The sequence below is a fragment of the Talpa occidentalis genome, unplaced genomic scaffold, assembly GCF_014898055.3.
Source record: "Talpa occidentalis isolate TD23 unplaced genomic scaffold, MPIMG_talOcc4v2.1 talOcc4.2, whole genome shotgun sequence".
NCBI classification, from domain to species: domain Eukaryota; kingdom Metazoa; phylum Chordata; class Mammalia; order Eulipotyphla; family Talpidae; genus Talpa; species Talpa occidentalis.
Window position 1 is genome coordinate 57765507 of NW_023602073.1, and position 15560 is coordinate 57781066.

Genomic DNA, 15560 nt, shown 5'->3' on the forward strand with positions numbered 1-15560 from the left:
CCCTTTCCCCTTTTTTCCTTCCCTCTGCAGTGATTCCCCTCACCCCACCCCTTCCTGGAAGCTTGCCTCCTTCTGATTTCCTTAAACTGAAACCATGGGAAGTGGAGTCACTCCTGGCCCCCAGAGCAAGGGTGATTTTCTGGAAATTCACAGCAAGATCTTTTACCATATCGGTGGCAGTAGGTTTTATTGCAACCCTATCCTCAGGGGTATTTGTACATCAAATAATTTTTTTTATTATTTTTTAATTTATTTGTACAAGCACTGGGTACAGTCAGAAGTGCGGGAGGGTGAGAGAATTCACCAGAGCCAGAGCTGGGAGCAGAGCAGGCAGAAGGACCGAAGTACACTGCTGAGGGGAGCAGCGGGCGGCAGGAGAGGTCTGCGCGCCATGTGGGACCCTCCTCCGGTGGCCAGGGAGTAACCGGGGATCGAACCGGCGCTGCAGAGGCTGCGGGCAGCTTCGCAACCCAGCGCTCAACCGCTGCGCCACCAGGGGAGGCCCTCAAATAATAATTTTGGAGAGGACTGAAACCCGAATGATAGCAGTTGATGGTCTGTGAAAGTGATGAAGTTATGATGGGGTGATACATTGTGAGCAAATCCTAGAGTAAAACCTATCTACAAAGAGCAAGGCTGTCAGCTAAAATTAAATGCAAGTGCAGTTTGTATCCCGAAGTACAACGCGACTCCTGACATCCATTCTGCAGCCCTACACTTCAGGGAGCTGTGGAGAAAGTAAGAGAGTTCAGGACCCCACATCCAGCCCCGCTCCGCCTCCCTCCACCCAACTCTCGGGGCTGATCCCGCCCCCAAGCAACTCTCTTGCTCTGGCTCCGCCCCGACCTTTACTCCGCCCACTCGTCAATACACGCGCGCCCTTCGCCCCGCCCCCTCACGCCAACTCTCGGGGCTTTTCCCTCCCGGCCCCGCCCCTTCCGGTCTCCTCACGTCCGGTCCCGCCCCGACCACGCCCCTCTGTCGTCCTCTGCTTTCGCGCGCTAAACTTCCCGGCTCGCGGGGCGGCGGGGCAGGCGGTGGCGGCTTCCCAGCGCCCCGGAGGGGCCCGGCGCTGCAAGCTGCTCCCTTTCCCTCTGCTTGGGGGCTGAACCCCGAAACCAGAGCTGGGGCGGCGCGGTATGGCGGCCCCAGAGGCGGCGCCCGCCGGGGCCGAGGATGCTGAGCCGGCGTTTTGGGCTCAGCTGGAGGCCCCCGTCCGCCTCCTGCTGCGGGCGCTGCAGGCGGGGCCCGAGGGGGCGCGGCGCGGCCTGGGGGTGCTGCGGGCGCTGGGCAGCCGCAGCGGGGAGCCCTTCACTTGGGACCGCGTCCTCGAGGCGCTGTGCCGGGAGGAGCCGGTCGTTGAGGGCCCGGACAAACGCCTGAAGCTGTAAGTCGTCCGGCCCTCCTGCTTGGCGGCCGCTGGCGCTGCGTTTTCGCCCTCACAACCGCGCGAGGCGGTGCTTTTATTTATTTTTTATTATTTTTTTAAAGATTTATTTATGCATATAGGAACTGGGATACAGGCCAGAGGTGTGGGGGGCGAGAGGATTCACCACAGAGCGGGGAACCGAACAGGCAGGTTGACTGAAATACACTGCTGAGGGGAGCAACGGGCGAGTCAGGAGAAGTTTGCCGTGCCACGTGGGCATCTCCCCGGCCGGGCATCGAATTCCTGATGCAGTGCATGGGGACAGCTTCATAGGTTGTGTCTTAACCTTTTGCGCCACCAGGGAGGCCCAGATTGACCATCTTTTTAGTGATTAGTTTCTCTCTGTTTATTTTCCACAAAGAAATAAGTTCTGTAAAGTGCCTGTATGTGATGACTGAAAGGTTCGGCGCAGTAAAGAAAAGGAGAGCCAGGCTACATTTCTCAAAGGGAGGGAAAGTTTATTGCGCCCCAGGCGGACCTCACAGACCCAACGCGGGGGTCAGTGGAGTCGCGCACGTTGTTAGGGGGAAGCAGGATTTTATAGGGTGAGGAGAGGTCAGGTGGGTAGTTGGGCTCTAAGGTGGGAAAAGTTTGTAGGGCAGGTAGAGGTTCTTTGTCTGAGATGAGACTCGTAGGGAGTGGGGGGAGGCTCATTGTCTGAGTCCTCCAGGCAGGTATCCACATTCCTGCCCCCCAGGTGGGCTTCCTGGTTGGCTCCTGCATTCTGGCTTCCTGCATGGACCTTTCAATGACAAACAGCCTTGCAAAGTCGTGTAGACAGAAGCATGATGGGTGTAGCCATGGCTTGCCACACCAACAAATCCCAGGTCACACAGCATCTGGATTCATGTCTTCATGACATGCAGTCGGCTACATTGCTCTCTCCTCAGCAGTCCTTGTTGTTGACTGGATACTTATTCTGAGACAATCCATCTAATAAACGTGCCCCAAATGCCTGCTGTGGGCTGCTGCTGTTTTGGGGGCTGGGTCACAGGAAGGAGATGCTGTCCCTACCTCTCAGGAACACATGTTCTTGAACATCAGAACTGGGCAAATGAGTAACTCTGAGTTCCAGGAAATTACCAAGGGAGCACAGGTCTGCAAGCCATGGGTTGCACGGCATCTTGGGAGTATTATTTTTACATTTTTTTTTCTTCCTCCCTGGTGGCACAAGGGGTTAAGTCACAGCACTATGAAGCTATCAGCAGCCATGGCAGCACAGTTTGATCCCCAGCACAGTTCGATCCCAGGCAGGGAGCTGACCCACATGGCTCAGAAGACCTCTCCTGTCTTAACCGCTGCTTCCCTCTGCAGTGTATTTCAGTCTGCCTGTTCTGTTCCCCACTCTGTCTCTGGTGAATCCTCTCATCCCCCACACCTCTGGCCTGCACCCCAGATCTTGTATGCATAAATAAAATAAAATAAATCTTAAAAAAAAACCAAGCATGGCGAAGAAGAGCAGGTACTAGCATAGAGTAGATAATGAACATGTTGAATGACTCATACTGTTCCCCTTCTTCATACTGATAGGCACCATCTCCCAACCCCCTTGCCTGGTGCCATCTAGCCCCCATCTTTACTCAGTCTGCCATATGCATCCTTCAAGGCACCTAAAATTCACTCTTCCTCTCAGGAAACCACTGCTGCTGCGACTGCCCCAGTTATGCCAGAGGAACCTGATGACCCTGTTGATAGCTGTTCAGCCATCATTGCCTGAAAGCAAGCTCCTCCCAGTGCTGCGGATTGCTCAGCAGGACGCAAGCCCTGACCCTGATGTCTGGCTCAGAGCCCTGGGGGAATTGCTGCGAAGAGATCTGGGACTTGGGTTCTCCACTGAAGAAGCGTCCCCATTGTCTAAAAGGTGCCAGAGTCAGCTCCAAGGCCTATGTAGGCAGTTGTGCCAAGGCGGCAGGAGATTGAAGTTGCCCCAGACCCCAAACCCCAAAGAGGAAGAAGAGAGGGACTCCCAGCAGCCTGGGAAGCGCAGAAAGGAGCCAGAAGATGACCCTGGCAGTTCCCAAGGGGAAAGGACTCCCAAACGATTCCGTTGTTTGGAAATAGAAGAAGAATGTCATGAGACAGCTGAGCAGGAATCATTGGAATCCCTGGCAGATGGAGAAAGTACATCACCTGTTAAGAAGCCACATGTTGTGGGGGTGGAGCCCAGAGAGCCTGGTCAGAGTCTGGAGGATGCTAAGGGCACAGCTGCGAGTTTGGAGTTGCCCAAAGCTATCCAGGTATTAGGGTGAGGAGACTGGATTTAGTTGGAGTGATCCTTCAGGGGTGGGGATTTATCAGGTTAAAAGCTCTTTGGGACACTTTCTCAATTGGGGTGACTAGTCCTTGGAGCAAGGGAAGGTGGGCAGGGTTGAGGGAAGGCAGTCACGGTCCCCATTATCCACTCCTGGAGATGGGAAACCCTTGGCGTAATGATCTCACTTGGGGCTAAAGTGTTCCCGGCAAGAGGAGACCCTCTGGAGCCACTCCTGCCACCCCATGCTGGTACCCAGCCCAAGGCCTGGGTCTGTCCCCATTAGGGTGGATGCAAACAAGACAAGAATGCAGAGCTGATTGACACAGGACTTGTCTAATTTGAATTTTCAAGTTCAGGATACAGGCTTCGTGTTCTTGGCTCTCTTGAATCATCTCTGCCCAACAGCTCCCACTGAGCTGGGGCCTTCTCAGGAGAGGGAGTCAGGACTGCACTTGTGGCCACACGATGGGGGTCAGGACTGGGTGGTGACTGGGCTCTCCTTTGCAGGACTTGGTTCCCAGGCTGCAGCAGCGGCTAAAGACCTACAGAGAGGTGACTGGCCCCACCCTGCTCACAATACCCCAGCTGTGCCCAGGGAAGCCTCTGTGCAGTGAGGTTCCAGCCGGGTAGGACTGGGGGGCAGGGTTGGAGTGAAGGTCTGAGGACAGTCACTGCAGGGACTTTTCTTGGTCCAGGAACAGATAAGTAACTCCAGACATGTTTCTCTCCTCTGCCGCGTCTTCCAGGGTCCTCAGTCACCCCCTGTGCCCATGTAAGGGGGTGGGTGTGGGAGGGACTCCGTGACTTAGTGTGACGCACAGCAGCACTAATGTGGGATTTATCTTCCCAGGGGTTGGAGAGGCTGGAAGGTGACCCCCCAGTTGAGCTGCAGCTTCTCCATGAATGTAGTCCCAGCCAGGTGAGCCCAGAAAGACGGCCCAGCCCTGAGCATACATCCCCTCTCCCCAGCCTTTTTCCATTTCCCGGACTCAAGTGCATATTTAGGGAGGGAATTTTGTCAGGTTTTCGGACTCAGGTGCTGTGATCACGCTCAGTGGTTTCCTTCAGCCCTGGTTCCTCTAGGGCAACTTTCCAGACTTTCCTTGCCCTGCCTCTTCCGCCCAAGTGCTTGAGGCTGAAGACAGCCTAGCAGGGACAGTCTGAGTGTCCCCCTGTCTTTCCTCCTGCTTGGCAGATGGACCTGCTGTGTGCCCAGCTGCAGCTCCCGCAGCTCTCGGACACAGGTCTCCTGCAGCTCAGCACCTGGCTGCTGGCCCTCTCACCAGATCTCAGCCTTGGCAACGCTACTGTGCTGACCAGGAGCCTCTTTCTTGGGCGGGTAAGTGCCAAGGAAATGTGGGAGGGGCTGAGCCCTCAGCAGGGTGATGGCTGGGAGAAGGGGTTCCTAGCCATGCAAGCGACTTTCCTTTGGGGCCTCCTGAGGCAAGGGGATGGCATGGACCCCCAGGCTGCCCACCCTCATGCCATCTGACTCCTTCCTCTTGGGCCCCAGACCCCTTAGAAGCTGCTGAAAGGGCTTTTGGGTTTGGGAGCTGGGATGAGGTGCTTTTTGAGTCTTTCCAAAGGCTGGGTCCTTGTAAGTCCTGAATAAAATATATTGTTTTCCTCTGTAATCTGTATTACCGTTTGAACTATGGATCTGACATTTATGAAGGGAAGAATAAATGCTTAATGATTTCCTCCCCATTGACTATAGATTCTTACCCTGACTTCCTCAGCCTCCCGCCTGCTCACGACTGCCCTGACCTCCTTCTGTGCCAAGTATACCTACTCTTTCTGTAGAGCCCTCCTTGGTCCTGTGCTCCAGGCCCCAGGAATAGGTAATTCTGGAACCAGCCCCAGGCCTGGTAGCTCTGCCCTGTGTTCCTGGCACCCTTTAGCAGGGTGGCCCTGGCAGCAGTTGGGTATAAAATAAGTAAAGACACCAGTTGCTTCCCTGACGGTACCTCCTAGTCCCATCCTCTCCTGCCACCTACTCCCAGACTGTCCCCTGCTCTTTCCTACCCAGGTCCAGCTCAAACAGAGTTACTGTGTTGCCTTATGAAGGACAGGTCCCTGGAGCCAGACACTCAGCTTCTACTGCTAGGGTGAGTGTACAGGCTTCCATGCTGCCTATTCCTGCTCCTCCCTTGGCCAGTCCTGCTCCTGGCACTCTGGCGTTGGTGCTGGCAAGGCATTAGACCCTGGCCTGACAGATGGGTGACATCACAGCCAAAGCCCCCCAGCACTATTACCTGCACCTGGCTTATACCTTCTCAACTGGCCCTGTACAAGTTGCTATCCCGTGCACATTCCCAAGCCATACTCCTGTTTTTCCCTGTTCTGCCCCCCGCTGCTGGGGTTGTTCTGAGTAATTCACAGTATAGCTGGGACATGGTGCAATGGTTAGGCACAAGGCTCTGGGGTCAGATGGACATGGTTTCAAATCTCAACCTTATCTTTTAATGAACTAAATTCCTGAGCCCAGGAGAATATGGAATATGAAAAATGGCGATGACAGTGTAGGATTTTTCTGATGTTAAACATGCTAATGCAGGGCCTCCCTGGTGGCCTAGAGGTTAAGTAAGTCTCAGCGCTCTTACCTCTATGGCCTGAGTTCGATCCCCGGCCAGGGAGCTGACCCACGTGGCGCAGCAGACCTCTCCTGTCTTGCCCGCTGCTCCCCTCAGCAGTGTATATCTGTTCTGCTCCCCACTCTGTATCTGGTGAATACTCTCACCACCACCCCCACCCCCCGCACCTCTGGCCTACACCCCCATGCTAATACGTAAAGACCTGTAGTCAGCAGTGCTATATTCAGTAATTGCTCAAATATTATTAAGTTGGTGTTAAATTTAAGTATTAAAATTGGGGAATCAAGATGCAGACATGGAGAAGCAATGAGTATCAAACACTTTCTCTGTGCCTTAGATTCTTGATCTCAGTCTTCATGTAGTCCCAGGAGGTGTAGTTGGTGCTGCAGCCTGAGAGATGGAAAAACTGAAGCTCAGAGAGCTCAAGGGGCTCGGCCAGAGGTCACATAGCCAGCAAGTGGTAAAGCCTAGGAGCAAACCCGAGCCTATTTGCATGACATGCTGCTTTTCCAAACAAACTGAGAACGGCGCAGTAGGACCAGGCAGCTGGGCTGGACCTCGCCATGGCTTGAGGAGGCTCTCTTTTGAGAAGCCTTGCTGCCGTCTCCATCTTTTTTTTTTTTTTTTTAAAGATTTATTTATTTTTTATTTATTTATACAAGCCCTGGGTACAGTCAGAAGAGCGGGAGGGTGAGAGAATTCACCAGAGCCAGAGCGGGGAGCAGAGCAGGCAGAAGGACCGAAGTACACTGCTGAGGGGAGCAGCGGGCGGCAGGAGAGGTCTGCATGCCATGTGGGACCCTCTGATGGCCGGGGAGCAGCCGGGGATCGAACTGGTGCTGCAGAGGCTGCGGGCAGCTTCGCAACCCAGTGCTCAACCACTGCGCCGCCGGGGAGGCCCACGTCTCACTCCATCTTCATCCTCTCTCCTGGGTTGCCTTCACCTTTTGTACTCAGGATTCACTCTCAACTCCTGGTCATTTTTCAGGGGACCTTTGTACATCTCACTGCCAAGTCTTTCATTGTCAGCTCCTTGGGGCTTCCCAGCACTGAGAATGGGCACCTTGGCAGTGGCTACTGGGTGGCTGACCACATCACGGGTGCTCTGACTGCTTCCTCTTTGCCTGGGATTCATGGCTGTCCTCAGGCCCTTGCCCTGCTTTGGGAAGAGGAGCAGTAGACACCCAGCCTTGGGTGCGAGGCTGGGCTTCTTTCACTGTGACCTGTGCTTTGCAGGCAGATCTTGGAGCTTCCCTGGAAGGAAGAGACTTTTTCAGTGTTGCAGGCACTCTTGGAGCGGCAGGTGAGTGAGCTACCACACCAAGAGTGGATGCGGAAGTGCCCCGTGTGTGACAGGCATGGGCTCGTGGCTTCTGATCCTTTCAGTGATGGAGGGGGAGGTAGGACAGCCACCGTCCAGCAGGGTACCCTGTGTTAATGGGAGAGTCTTAGGGCTTGAAAGGCTGGTCACAGAGAACTGACTGCATGGTAAACCCCACTTCTACCTCTTACAAGTTGTGTGGACTTGGGAAGGGACTTTTTTTTTTTTAAAGATTTATTTATTTGTGCATGCAACAGTTGGGGTATAGGCCAGAGGTGTGGAGGATGAGAGGATTCACCAGAGGCAGAGTGGGGAACAGAACAGGCAGACTGACTGAAATACACTGCTGAGGGGAGCAGCAGGCGAGGCAGGAGAGGTCTGCTGCGCCATGTGGGTCACCTCCCTGGCCAGAGATCAAACTCGCACTGGAGTAGCTGCAGATTGCTTCATAGTACTGACGCTCAATCCCTTGCGCCATCAGGGAGGCCCAGGGAGGGACTTTTCATGTGTGTGTGAATTTAACTTTATTTTTAAGTAAGTGGTAGGTTCATATGTTCACAATTTTGAATGTTGGAAAGGATACAGTGGGAAATATTCCCCTTTCCTCTCCCTGAGTCATCCAGATTATCCTCCCTAGGGCTAACCAATTTTACTAGTTTCACGGGAACCCTCCCAGAGATGTTTCATAGATAAAAAGAAACACGTTTAAATGCACTTTCCCACTGCTTTTCTCAGAGAGAGTAACATACCCCACTCAGTGCTTTATAATTTGCTTTTTTTTTTCACTTATTTTGGCATTTTTTCTGTGTTAGTACCTAAAATTCTACCTCATTTGTTTATAACTTGGATAGCTGGCCTGATTTCTTTATGCTTCAGTTTCCTCATCTACCAAAGGATTGTACTTCTCACATAAGACTAGGTTGAGGTTGGAATGATGTAGTTGGTATCAAGTGTGTAGAACAGTGCCTGATACATAGAAAGTACTTTATTAAAGTCTTGTGAAGAGCTGTTGTTACTATGCTGGGGGTACGCCTTGTAGCTTCTCTTTTATACATTCAGCTCTTTTCTATCTTCAACCACCAAGCCAGGATAGGGATCCTTGGCTTCCCATTGGTTCTACTTTGAAGCCTTTGCAACAGTAGCTACCATTTTCTGAGCTCTCTGTGCCAGGCTTTTGATGCATTATCTCATGTAATCCTTTCCACAGTCTTCGGAGTTAGATATTTAATGAGTCCCCTATTACAGATGTGGAAACCGAGGCTTTGCTTGATTGAATGACTTGCCCCCTTAGGAAACCATGGCGTTGGGAATTGAATCCAGGACTAACTGAATGAAGAGTCCAGGTCTTTTTCTTTTTCTTTTTTTTTTTTAAAGATTTATTTATTTTCACATATAAGAGCTGCGGTATAGGCCAGAGGTGGGTGGTGGTGAGAGGATTCACCAAAGACAGTGGGGAGCAGAACAGGCAGATCTACTGAAATACACTGCTGAGGGGCCTCCCTGGTGGCGCAGCGGTTGAGCGCTGGGTTGCGAAGCTGCCCGCGGCCTCTTCAGTGCCTGTTCGATCCCCGGCTGCTCCCCGGCCACCAGAGGAGGGTCCCACATGGCGCGCAGACCTCTCCTGCCGCCCGCTGCTCCCCTCAGCAGTGTACTTCGGTCCTTCTGCCTGCTCTGCTCCCCGCTCTGGCTCTGGTGAATTCTCTCACCCTCCCGCGCTTCTGACTGTACCCAGTGCATGTATAAACAAACAAACAAACAAACAAATAAATAAAACATGCCTCTATTAAAAAAAAATTATTAAAAAAAAAAAAAAGAAATACACTGCTGAGGGGAGCTGCAGGTGAGACAGGAGAGGTCTGCTGCGCCATGTGGGTAGCTCCCTGGCCAGGGATTGAACTCATGCTGTAGTGCTGCAGATAGCTTCATAGTGCTGATGCTTAACCCCTTACGCCACCTGGGATGCCCTGCCAGGGCCTTGCTTCTGCTACTGCTCCATCTCCCCATGTGCAGGTGGAGATGACCCCTGAGAAGTTCGATGTCTTGATGGAGAAGCTCTGTAAAGAAGGGCCAGCAGCCTGTACATCCATGGCCTACGCCAAGCTCATGCTGACAGTGATGAACAAGTATCAGGCCATTGTGAGTGTTGATAGGGCCATGAGACCGGTCCTGCTGCTCTGATCCTGCCACAGGGTGTCCAGATGTTTGCAGGGAGAAAAACACTGAGCATTAGCCAGGAAAATTACAGATTCAAGCCCTGGACTGGGGAATGGGACTTCTTTGGAGTTCTTTCATCTAGTCAACACTACCATGGGACAGATGCTGTGTGGGGCATTGGGAAATCAACAGTGACCGCAGTGTAGTTCCTGCCCTTGAGTTGACCCCTCTTCCCTAGAGGGCAAGTGCGAGGGGGACAGATGATAAACATATCATATCTGGGAGGAGCCAGGTGAGAGGTGAGCACTGGAGTGTCTCTGAACTTCAGTTTACTCATCTGTAAAATGGGAGGGTTGTGAGGATTATATGAAGTAATGCATATAAAGTGCTCCCACACAGGAAGTGCCCAATAATTGCCAACTGTTCTTAATGTGGCTAACTTAGTAAGTTGTACAGCTAGTGTTTGACCGCAGCTCCACCTGAATCCAAAGACCTTGCTTAATCATAGTGAAATAATAAGGTTCGATTGCTCAGGTAGTCATCTTCTTCCATTGTCCTTGTGGCCTGGTTTCCTTTCTGCTTCCTAAACACAGCTTGTGGGGCAAAGGGGGGTGGGGAGGGATCAACCTATGGAGTCCTGAAAAGACTTTTCCTTCTCAGATCACTGAGACTCAGAGGCTGGGCCTGACCACAGCTCTGGAACCCAACACCACTTTCCTCAGGAAATCCCTGTGGGCTGCCCTGCGACATCTGGCGCCCTGACCATCTACCGAGGGACCACACTCCTGGAGCTACCTTGCCAGAGTCCTGAAGGACACTTCTGCCCTCAGCACCTCACCCTGACCCCTTGACCCCTTGCCTGCAATGAGCCTTGTTATTCTAGGAACCAGCTGCCTCTCTGCTCCAGGCTGCAGAGAGGCGATCTAGGCCTCCCAGCCAGCAGGGAGGGTCCTGAACTAAATGGGCCAGATGAGCTGTATTTCCAAGTGCTGCTGACCCTGCGCTAACTCCTTGACATTGCTTCCTCAGGCTGAGGGGACAGAAACTGATAGGCAGAATGGTCAGAGCAGAACCAGAGGAGATGAATGATGCTCCAGGAGCCCTGTAATCTCAAGTGTGTATTAGGACCTTCTGTGTACTTATTTCTGGCTGGAATAATTTATCATTGGTATTTAATAAAAAGCAGAAAATTCAATAATGTCTTATTAGAAGCAGTACCTGCCTGCCTATTAACTGGGTGTATGTTGAAAGTGAACATTCACATAGATACACACATACAAACCTCACTCCCATCCTGCTCAGTGACAAGGGTCATCTTTTTCCTGGTGGTTGTGAAGTTCATTCATTCATTTTCTGTCGGGCCAGATAATATGTGATACCACCAGCTCCAGTCCCACCACGGACGGGGGCTGAAAGCTGGGGGTGATTTAGTGTGGAGTTTGGAAAGGCTTTTGGGCAGATGATATTTCAGGAGAAATCCGAAGGGCTGCTGGGTTTAAGTTATTTGTGCTGAGAAGAGGCTGGGGCCTGTTGGACCCAGGAAAGAGCAGAAGAAACCTTAAGAGTTTGCAATACCGTGGGCAAGTCTGTCGTCCATCCTTAAATTCCCACTGTGCCTAGCCAGGCCCTTCTAGTAAACGCTCACCTGAATCAACTGTCAGGTGAAAGTTCATTCCAGTACCTTGCCAGCTCTCCCCCACTTTAAAGCTTGAGAGGCTAGGAGCAGAGCCTTGAGTCTTGAGCTTTCCTTTCTCAACTTCCTCTCAGAAGCCATGAGTCCCCAGTTAGAACCAGATGAGGAGGGAGAGGTCAGGAGTAAAGCCTGCTTCAGAGAGCTGAAGCGGGTGCCAGGGTCAGCTGGAAGTGGACAGCGGAGATTTGAGACAAAACACAGGAATTGCACGCTCTCAGCGGCGATCACGGTGCGGTGCCCAGGACGTGCGACTATTGAAGCTTGAACCCTGGACCCGGTCTGTTCCCTAAGAGCCTGGCAGTAGCGGGCGCGAATAGCGATCTCGGTGCAACGGGGCGCGCTGGCCTGCAGCATCTCGGGTCCTCGCCTAGCTACAGAGCTGCGGCGCAGCGCGGCGCCCCCCAGCGGCCACAGAGCGCGGCGCTCGGGAGGGAAGCCACCGGAAAAGGCATGTCTCGCGAGAACAAGGCCCGTATTTGAGCGCATGCGCGGTGGCTGCTAGCCTCTTTTCCGGCTACTGCTGCGGGAGGCACCATGAGGTAAGTAACGTGTAGAGTGCTATCCGCGTTCATCCTCCCCCACACACCCTCGTGGGGTGGGAGACCCTGCAGACGGAATGGGGGGGGTCTTTGCCAGTGTTTCACGGGGGGCATTTCCTGCCCGGATGGTCGGCTTGCGGGTCCGCCATTGGAGTTCGCGCCCAGACCTGGCCGACAGTAGCGGCTCTCGGGGCTCGGATCAGGTTCTGGGACCCAGAGCGTCCGACGTGGCGCCCTGAATCGTGGAGTGTGGCCCCCGCGCCGCCCTCGCCTGGAAGCCTGAGGCTTCGCGGACACGCCGGAGGTCTTGAGCGTTCGTCTTGCTTGTCTCCCGCAGCAGCAAAGTCTCCCGCGACACGCTGTACGAGGCGGTGCGCGAAGTCCTGCACGGGAACCAGCGCAAGCGCCGCAAGTAAGCGCGGGCCGGCGGGCGGGCGGGCGCCGGGGCCGGAGCCGCGGGCGGGGCGTCACTTGCTTTCTCTCCCTCAGGTTTTTGGAGACGGTGGAGCTGCAGATCAGCTTGAAGAACTATGACCCTCAAAAGGACAAGCGTTTCTCGGGCACCGTCAGGTTGGCACCGTTCCGATCCCACCCGGCCCTCAGTGCCCCCCGTGTGGGTCTCCGCCGTCGGGGCTCGCCTTGAGCCGGAGGCAGACGGGCACGGGCGCCACTGAAGCGCGCGGGTAGTTCGGACCCTTGCCTCGGGCAGGCGAGTCTGGACGGACCCCCACCCTGGGTCTTAAAACAAGAGGGGAGGCGTGGGGAGGCCTCGGCCGAGCCCGCCGGCCAGTCTGAGAAGCCAGGCTGGCTGTTGGTGACTGTGGACACGGGGTAAGGCTCAGCAGCGGCTGCGGTCCCGGACCACTCACCTGTCCTTGGACCCCGAGCTGGGCGTGACTGGTTCTGTTCCCCAAAACGCAGGCTTAAGTCCACCCCCCGCCCCAAGTTCTCTGTGTGTGTGCTGGGAGACCAGCAGCACTGTGACGAGGCGAAGGCTGTGGACATCCCCCACATGGACATCGAGGCGCTGAAGAAGCTGAACAAGAATAAGAAGCTGGTGAAGAAGCTGGGTGAGCAGGGCCGGGGTGGTGGTGTGTGGGGAATGGACCAGAGTTAGCTTGGAGCGCTGCCAAAGGGGTACCTCTGCCATTTGGGTTTTTTTAATGAAGGGGCTAGAATTATGAGCGGGATCTGCTGAGGCTAGGTAAACTGAAGTTTCCTGTGTTTGCTTGAAGATTGGATTTTGGTCAGGGGAAGAGGGCAGGCAGTGGCTCTCTAGAGAGGTCAAGTCTATTGACTTGTGAGGTGCTGATGTGTTCTGAATTGGACATTTTAGTCTTTGTCTCTATGGCCTAATGCCCCAAGACATTAGTCTCTAATGCCTTGGAGGTAGCCTGAATTTTCGGCTTGGATCCAATTGTAATTTTCCATTGCAACATGGGCTGTGGGCCAGCTGGGGCTTCTGGTACAATGTGATGTGACTATTGACTAGTAAAAAGTCCAGAGGATGGAGATAAACTAGGTTTGGGAGAGTGTTAGGAAAGACTGTCCTGCAGCTGTGGTGGAGTGTCCTGGTTGGAGGCCTATACTTGCAGTGGGTACAGATCTCTGTTTTGGAGGTCTGCCATCGAGGGCCAGTTTCTAAACATCATCTCTTTTTTACCAGCCAAGAAGTACGATGCATTTTTGGCTTCTGAGTCTCTGATCAAGCAGATCCCACGAATCCTGGGTCCAGGCCTGAATAAGGCTGGAAAGTTCCCTTCTTTGCTGACCCACAATGAGAACATGGTGGCTAAAGTTGATGAAGTAAAGTCCACCATCAAGTTCCAAATGAAGAAGGTACATCTGGTTTCCTGTGTGGTAGGGACATGTGGCTAAAGCCAGGGTGAAGGTGGCAGGGCCCTGAAGGTTATCCACATTTAGCTAAATAGGAGCCTTGGTTTGCATTTCTAAAGATACTTAGCACACATGGCCACTCACCTGTTTGGATTGGAGCTTTGCAGACAGCCCTGGTGAGACTCACCAGAGTCAGCCACTGTGCTTTAGGTGATGAGAGGGAGGTGGGCCATTTGGCGTGCAGATAGATGTGTGCCCACTCTTGTCTTTCTCTTCCATTTCTCTACCAACCTGATAACCTTCCCCTTCACGCAGGTGCTTTGCTTGGCTGTGGCTGTTGGGCACGTGAAGATGACAGATGATGAGCTTGTGTACAACATCCACTTAGCTGTCAATTTCCTGGTCTCATTGCTCAAGAAGAATTGGCAAAACGTCCGGGCTTTATATATCAAGAGCACCATGGGCAAACCCCAGCGCCTGTACTAAGGCACCGTTTAATAAATTTTAATTGCTGCCATCATCAGAGTCTGTCTGGTTGGGGGATGTGGGTACTTTGTAGCCTGTGAAGTTCCTGGCTTCCCAGTGGTAGGTGGTGATTCTGTTCATACTGCAAACCAGTTTGCCATCCCATTCACACCTGTTGGACACTTGACAACAGAACCAAACAGGCTGCTAGACAGCCCTGAGGGAGGTGTTCCCTGGGCCTCTGGCAAAGTTGTTCCTGCAATTTGATAGTAGAATGAGAGATTGGGCCTTCGTATTGGTGATCTTAACCTCAAGTCCCTTGGCATTGTGAGCCTGCATCCTGAAGCTGCTTTCCTGTATGTCAGGACTTGTATTTCTTTTTGTTTTAGCTACTATGGGGAATTAATGGGAGGTTGGCATCGAGGCTAGAGTCACGCTTTGGTATCTATTGCCTCAGTGTGCTAGAGTCCTCGAAGAGCAAATACTGACCTTATTCACTGGCTGTGACCTTTGTGGTCTAGTCAGTCACCAGGCTGGTGACACATGATTGGGATTGGGTTCCTAGATGCTTCTGGTGGGAGTGGTCCATAACCCCAGCCTGTGCAATGGAGTGATTTACTAAGACATGGAGGAAAATGGAGCTTTTGCAACACTAATCTTTCAATGTTTTTCTAGGGGTGCTTAGTCTGGGGTGGAGTCAAACTGGAAACTTTGGAGCCCTTTGCCCCCCAGGCAGTTTCTGTGACCCAGAAGTTGGGTTACAGCACCAACATTGCTGGAAAGGTGGCGTTTTTTTTTTTTTTTCTAAAAGATTTATTTATTTATACATGTACTGGGTACAGTCAGAAGCGCAGGAGGGTGAGAGACTTCACCAGAGGCAGAGCAGGCAGAAGGACCGAAGCACACTGCTGAGGGGAGCAGTGGGCGGCAGGAGAGGTCTGTGCGCCATGTGGGACCCTCCTCCAGTGGCCGGGTTGCAGCTGGGGATCGAACCGGTGCTGAAGAGGCTGTGGGCAGCTTTGCAACCCAGTGTTCAACCACTGTGCCACTGGGGAGGCCCTGGAAAAGTGGCTTTGGTCTAGGGAAGCCTGATTTTAAGATTTATTTATACAAGCACTGGGTACAGTCAAGTGCGGGAGGGTGAGAGAATTCATCAGAGCCAGAGTGGGGAACAGAACAGGCAGACTGATGAAATACACTGCTGAGGGGAGCAGTGGGTGAGACAGGAGAGGTCTGTGGTGCAAGGGGAGTGGGGGGTCCTTCGCCAGCAGCTGG

General features: G+C 53.1%; 2 protein-coding genes and 1 non-coding gene across 6 annotated transcripts; all 3 read left to right on the forward strand.

The window, feature by feature from the left end:
- The first annotated feature begins 1056 nt into the window (after positions 1–1056).
- FANCE (FA complementation group E) lies at positions 1057–11786 on the forward strand. 4 transcript variants are annotated; one of them, XM_037519576.2, is made up of 10 exons: positions 1059–1387; positions 3063–3666; positions 4191–4235; positions 4534–4602; positions 4879–5022; positions 5401–5524; positions 5713–5791; positions 7514–7580; positions 9609–9734; positions 10413–11786. In XM_037519576.2, the coding sequence occupies exons 1-10, from the start codon at positions 1140–1142 to the stop codon at positions 10512–10514; spliced, it is 1608 nt and encodes a 535-aa protein (XP_037375473.1). In that variant the 5' UTR covers positions 1059–1139; the 3' UTR covers positions 10515–11786. The 4 variants fall into 4 exon arrangements, with proteins under 4 accessions (XP_054554720.1, XP_037375473.1, XP_037375474.1 ...); XM_037519577.2 differs by lacking the exon at positions 1059–1387 and adding an exon at positions 1406–2891 and having other exon boundaries at positions 10413–11785; XM_054698744.1 differs by lacking the exons at positions 1059–1387; positions 4191–4235 and adding an exon at positions 1407–2891 and having other exon boundaries at positions 10413–11785.
- A 142-nt stretch (positions 11787–11928) lies between these two features.
- RPL10A (ribosomal protein L10a) lies at positions 11929–14330 on the forward strand. Its single transcript, XM_037520873.2, has 6 exons — positions 11929–11984; positions 12322–12396; positions 12474–12554; positions 12906–13054; positions 13651–13823; positions 14136–14330. Exons 1-6 carry the CDS (start codon positions 11980–11982, stop codon positions 14304–14306), a joined length of 654 nt encoding a protein of 217 aa, XP_037376770.1. The 5' UTR covers positions 11929–11979; the 3' UTR covers positions 14307–14330.
- A 373-nt stretch (positions 14331–14703) lies between these two features.
- Positions 14704–14830, forward strand: LOC119253628 (small nucleolar RNA SNORA3/SNORA45 family). Its single transcript, XR_005127158.1, has one exon. It is a non-coding gene; the product is annotated as a small nucleolar RNA SNORA3/SNORA45 family (small nucleolar RNA).
- Positions 14831–15560: the final 730 nt, after the last annotated feature.